General features: G+C 43.7%; 1 protein-coding gene across 3 annotated transcripts in view; it reads right to left on the reverse strand.

Moving 5' to 3' along the window:
- The window catches only part of ANO4 (anoctamin 4), a 241,271-nt gene that overhangs the window by 21,456 nt on the left and 213,458 nt on the right, over positions 1-6,357 (reverse strand). For all 3 annotated transcript variants that reach the window (XM_015567602.1, XM_015567603.1, XM_006769374.2), the window contains 5 exons: positions 6,109-6,145; positions 3,297-3,408; positions 2,669-2,726; positions 2,427-2,524; positions 309-451 (listed from right to left, as the gene is read on the reverse strand). In XM_015567602.1, the coding sequence (XP_015423088.1) occupies positions 309-451; positions 2,427-2,524; positions 2,669-2,726; positions 3,297-3,408; positions 6,109-6,145 (448 nt within the window). The remainder of the gene's footprint in view (positions 1-308; positions 452-2,426; positions 2,525-2,668; positions 2,727-3,296; positions 3,409-6,108; positions 6,146-6,357) is intronic.

Below are 6,357 nucleotides of genomic sequence, written 5' to 3' on the forward strand. Positions count from 1 at the left end.
GATGGTCTAGATCAGGGGTGAGGAACCTTTTTTCTGCCAAGGGCCATTTGGATATTTATAACAACATTCGCTTATTGTAATTCACTTAATATAAATTTATGTTGCTATGAAAAAAGCTCCTAGATTTATTGAATTTCGAATCCCACCTGTGGTGCCTTAGCAGGACCAGACCAAGTAATTTTGTGGGCCGGACATTCCGACCCCTGGCCTAGATAATAACTGACATATGCTTAGTTGAGTGTAGCCAGAGAGCTAGAATTTGCATTTCTATGGACTAGGATAAAGGATGAAGTAGAATATTTCCATACTCATTTCTAAGTATTCATCAAAGAGTCCGTAGGCATTCATCGGCTGAAGATTGTAGTCCTTTTCCCATTGTGGGAATCTTATTTTCCTTTCGGGCCCATGCTCTAGTCGCACTTTTCTTCTAGTCCACCAGTTCTGAATTAACCTGCACAACAAGGTTAGTGTCTTTAAAAAAACATGTAACTGTTCGTAGGACTTAAGTTAGACATAGAAGCGTTTGAATATAGACTCACAGTTTAAAAAAAAAATAATTGAGGACAGGCTGCTAAGGAAAGAAAGCCTTGGAAAATAACAAGGGAGGCTGTGATTCACGTGAGTAAACAGAATGATTGATGAACTTAGTTGAGTCATTCACGAAACTGTCATGAGATCAGTGCTGTCTATGAGGGTTAGAAAAAGGACCAAGAACATCTATAAACTACCCCCTATCTATAAAGCAACACCCAGATACGTGAGAAGAGGAAGATGTGGCCTCACTGGCTTAATTTAAGAGCCATGAGCAGTCTCATCATATGGGTGCTAACCTGGGCAGTGGCCGGGGGCGGGGGGCCGGGGGAGAGGAGGTTAGGAAATCTGCAAACCCACAGAATGCTTCCTCTCTGGCACATGGAAGCTTGCAGTTCCACAGCCGGACTGGCCTGCTTTGGACTTGAGCTCGACAGAGGCTCTGACTCCCAATAAAATGCACGTCACCCTGGGTAGGTCAGCACATTAATCCTTAGCAGTGCCTGGGAGCGCATCTTATATGGAACAGGGCTGAGGAACTGGGGGGCGGGGGGCAGGTCTGTGCGCTGTTCGGGATAAGGAAAGGGTTGAAGGTTTCTGGGAGTAGACATGCCAAAAACTAAACGTGAAATAAAGGAAGTGAGAGGCTGGGTCTCAAAGACAAACTCTGCCTACTTCACAGTTTTGCTCTATGTCTACATTATTAAACAATAAAAATAGGTCTCTTGATATCCATGACATTTTGATAAATTATGGTTTAAACTTTAAAATAATGCTTCTAAAGGTTTGATTTTATGCTTTATTTTTTTAAATGTTTTATAGAAAACATGAAACACTTGGAATAAGTTTTCTAAAGATAAACCTAGAAGAGAAAATGCCAGTAGTGATTCTGGTAGGAAGATAAGAGATCACTTTTCAAAATGAACCAAGTTCCAGCTAATTTTTCGGGTTAAGTGGTCCTCCGTGGGCCCCTAAAGACATCTATGGAGACACCGAGCTGACACAGAAATCAGTAGGTGTCTAATTAAAGCAGAAATAGGAGTGTTGCTGACTTATGTCCCTTTAAAATGTAACTGACCAGAGCTGAGCAAACACAGCAGAATTCAAGGTTATCCTTGCAGAAGTGATGTGAGTTCCTGCCCATTGTCATCAACATAAACTATTAGCACCAGGTAATAATATTTTTCCTGATTAAGATATGCTGACTTCGTCATACTCAGGTTTTTTTTTTTTCTGAATCCCTAAACTTTGCTCCTTCCCACAAGTTTCTTTTCTGTACAGCCTGAATGTAGTTATAAAAATTGCTGTGCCTGACTTATCTCAGGGATGGGCGAGTAGAGATCTAGTTAACGTGCTACAGAGATTTGTAATGCTGGCGCTAGAGCGTCAGAGACATCACCGGAAGCAGTGTGCATGCAAGTGTCCCATATTGAGGGGCTCAATATTCTTAAAAAGTATTCACTTTTGCTCATGGACTTGTGCTAAGTCTTCCAGAAGAGCCAGTGTGTATCATTATTATTTTTGTTATGGCAAAGACTTTTTAAAAATTGATTATTTTAGAGGGAGAGGGAAACATTGATGTGAGAGCGGAACAATCTTGACTGGCTGCTTCCTGCCCGCCACCCACTGGCGACCGAACCTGCAACCCGGGCATATGCCCTAACTGGGAATTGAACCAGCAACCCTTTGGTGCACGGGATGATGCTCAACCAATTGAGCCACACCAGCCATGGCCAATGTTAGTTATTTTCATGAATGTCTTTGAGCATAACCACTTAGCTCCAAGGACAGGCCCTGGCTGAGCTGCTGAGTCTGCACTGCTTATCTTACTTCCATGCCTAGAAAAGCCATAATGAGCAACGCTGCCTCTCAAGCACAGACATGAAGGTACTTACGGGTAGCCAAGCTCCATGAAATTATTCCAGGTCTGCTTTAGCACCATTATAATACCCATCTGCATACAGAGGTCAATAAGGCATCCACTGGGGTGGCACTGGGAGGTAAGCAAACACAGAAATCCAAGAATCAACGGAGAGGAAGAAACGGTATCTGGTTTCTAATCTGCACAAAGTTGCCCTTTGTTGATGCAGTTTAATGCAGGCCTTCAGGAAACAAGGAATGATGGGAGAATACAGACCTCTTCTAGTCTCCACCGGTTTATCAGCCTCAAGTAGGCACCTGGGTGTCCTGCAAATCTTCGTGCCGTGACAGGTCTGAGGGAATGAGGAAACTCTACAGAGCTTCTCGAATTCTCCAGGGGAACTGCCTCTTCTGGCCTTTCTGTCTGCTGCCAGGCACAGTTCTCATTGAATTACTGGTGCAGTGACAGGTCTGAGGGAATTAAGGAAACTCTACGGAGCTTCTGGAATTCTCCAGGGGAACTGCCTCTTCTCACCTTTCTGTCTGCTGCCAGGCACAGTTCTCATTGCTGGCTGTGACTCTGGACATTTTCTGTTGAATATTAAGTGCTCTGGTCTCTGCCTGTGGGCAAGGCCTGTGTAAGCAGCAAAGTGGACTGAAACACATTCTGATCTTTTGAAATAACACTAATGCTGGTTTTTTTTTCAATCAAATGATTTGACTAGGATTCCATTCTGAAGCACTTAATACTGTGGCGAGGCTGCTGCATTCATCTGACCAAAACCCAATCCCCATCCCATCTGTTCAGATCACACGAAAGGAGCTCCCCTGTTGCCCCCGCAGCCAGTGGTGACCCCTGAGCTTTCTGTCCCCGGCCCAGAAGTGTGGGGAGATCTGATTCCTACCTTCCGAGGAAGAACGCGATGTAAAACGTGGAGCTGTTCAGATTGACAAACTGAAAAAGAAACATTTTCAGGGTGAAGCTGTTCTCCCACTCCGACTCCGTGCGAGGCTGTTCTGTGAACAAAAAGGGAGCCGAGTTTGAAGGCTGCCTCGGATGCCTGCTTCACTCCCCCGTCCTTTTCCCCATACACACAGGGTGGGAGCAGAGGCGGGCTAAGGAGGCCCAGTTTGCCTATAGATGGGGCCTCAGTGGCCCATCCATGGGATCCTCAAACTTGCAGACCAGCCCAACAAGGGTTTGGTGGGAAGCGGCTACTGAATTGGCTGAGGGGTAGAATATCCAGTTTGTTCCACGGACACAGGGACCTGAGAGCCTGGAGTAGAGACAGTGGGGCTGAAGGAGCCTCATTCCCAGGCTTGGCTCCCTGCAGAAGACTTTCCTTTTGCTCTTAGTCTCTGCCTATGGGTAAGGCCTGAGTGGCGCCAGGTCCTCTCCCAGTTCCTAATAGTTCCTTGGCCTTGACTTTTATTGCTGAAGAAATACCAGATGCTCATGGGGAGAGGGCGTCAGATCCCCATCTGAGTGCTGAGAGCATCTGACTACCTGTCATCCTCAGCCCTCGTGTTTCACTCTCACGGACAACTAACCAAGACGACCTCATCTTTACAGCTTTTACTGTATATCATCATCTATGTCAGTGGTTCTCAACCTTCCTAATGCCACGACCCTTTAACACATTGCATACTGCATAGAAATCTCTAAGACATACGCCAGGGACCGCACATTTCTGGGCAAACTGCACGTTATTTAAATCATCATAATGCACTTTAGGTGTTGTTTTTCAATAATTATAACATTATTTACAAAAACAATCAAACAATTAAACAATTAAGTTCCTAGTACTTTTTTAACCTATGGTACTGCATAAAACATTTTCCTCTATGAAGAGGGACTAAACAAAATTTACACAAGTATCTAGATTCGCTCCTTTTTCCATGGGCGTGAAAAACGAGAACACTCGTGAGCGGTCCTTAACAGATGCTGCACGAAACACGAGAAAACTGAGCGGTACGAAATGTGTTAATACAGTTCCCCGTGTTGTGGTGGTCCCCAACCATAAAATTATTTTCATTGCTACTTCATAACTGTAATTTTGCTACTGTTATGAATCGTAATGTAAATATCTGATATACAGGATGTATTTTCATTATTACAAATTGAACATAATTAAAGCATAGTGATTAATCACAAAAACAATATGTAATTATATGTGTGTTTTCCGATGGTCTTAGGCGACCCCTGTGAAAGGGTCGTTCGACCCCCAAAGGGGTTGCGACCCACAGGTTGAGAACCGCTGATCTATGTCTTATAATTTCCCGACCTCACTCAGGTGCCAATCCTCACCTCCTTATATCCTGACTTCCACAAAGCAAACACTCTTTGAATATTGTAAGTGCGGACCAAACCTCCAACGTGGCAGCTCATGTCAAATGCACAGATCCTTCCCCCAGGACCTGCGTCCTCACCCCCAGCAAGACCAAAGAAAACATGTAATGCAACCACACTTTCTCTGTTTCCACATTCCCTGAGCTTCTTTTTTTTAAAATATATTTTTATTGATTTTTTTACAGAAGAAGGGAAAGGGATAGAGTGTTAGAAACATCAATGAGAAAGAAACACCGATCAGCTGCCTCCTGCACACCCCCAATTGGGGATGTGCCTGCAACCAAGGTACATGCCCTTGACCGGAATTGAACCTGGGACCCTTCAGTCTGCAGGCTGACTCCCTATCCATTGAGCCAAACTGGTCAGGGCTCCCCGAGCTTCTAATTGCTCGATTACCATTTCAACCCATGCATTCCTTTTCCATGAAATTATAGCTCAAACTGCTTCCTAGGAGCCTATCAGAGAAAGGAGGGGAGAGAGAAAGAAGATCTGATTGAAAATGGTTGATATGTCAGCTTCGGAAGCAAGGCTGCACTGCTGTGGAGGGAAGAAAAGAACAAAGGGTTTTAGCTTTATTTCACTCCTGCTACTGAACTCTTGGCTACAAGGAAGGTCTCCCAGGTTGTCAGCCAGCTGGGCAGGTTCCCAGGTGTCCCCACCACAGCTGGACTGGGCCGTATCTCCCCTGGCATCTTTGCCAGCCTGGATCAAGGTGCCTCTGGGTACAGCCTACCAAGGCAGAGTTACCTCTTTCTATCTTTTTGGTAAGGGATGCTGGAAAATTTCAATGACATTAAGGGAAACAAGCCACATGTGTACCTCTGAATCTGGTACATAGCAGGCCTCAAAAAATGACATCTTTTTTTTTTTATGACTCGTCCGGGTGAATGTTATTTTTATGTGTCAGTGATGGTTCGCCTGCCCACATTCCCGGTAGAAGGACTGCAGTCTTGAAAGCAACTACTCTGCCGTGCTTTTTATATCCCATGGAAACGTGGTACATTGTTACTAGTGAATAAATAAAAATTATAGGCAGTAGCAAACGGGCACTTTTCTAACTGATTCTGGGCACTTTCTACGCATGTACTTTGGGGACAGTATGTATTTTGTGTATTAAAAGAAAACCTACTTTACATTAGCTCATGATAGATCAAGTTAGTGACAGGCTTTAAATCTTTTGATTGAAAAGACCCCCCGATGATTAGGCATATTTAAAATGTCCGGCTGAGGGCAATAAAATTGCTGTGTGTAACTCAAAATAAAGGGAATGCTGTATTTATTTTCAGCAGCATTTCAAAAATGAATCTTTGAAAAGGTACTTTTCAGACCACAATACTGTACCATGAAAGAAAAAGGGTTTCACTTACCTAAATTGGTCAGAAAAAGCGCAACTTTTTCATAGAGCTGTAAAATAAAATTCACACATTTAACAAATGAACTGTAGGTGTTCTAAAATCTGTAATTATCAAGGCGACACGTAATCAAGTCATGAGTGAAAATAATTTCATTATCCATCCATTGCTCAAACAAATTAATGTGAACAATTGTGTCCTTTAGGGCAAGAAAGAAAGCCACAAGGTCCCATTTTACTATTTCAGAAATCTTTTCCCTCTGGA

This window comes from Myotis davidii, unplaced genomic scaffold (genome assembly GCF_000327345.1).
Source record: "Myotis davidii unplaced genomic scaffold, ASM32734v1 scaffold120, whole genome shotgun sequence".
Lineage (NCBI taxonomy): Eukaryota > Metazoa > Chordata > Mammalia > Chiroptera > Vespertilionidae > Myotis > Myotis davidii.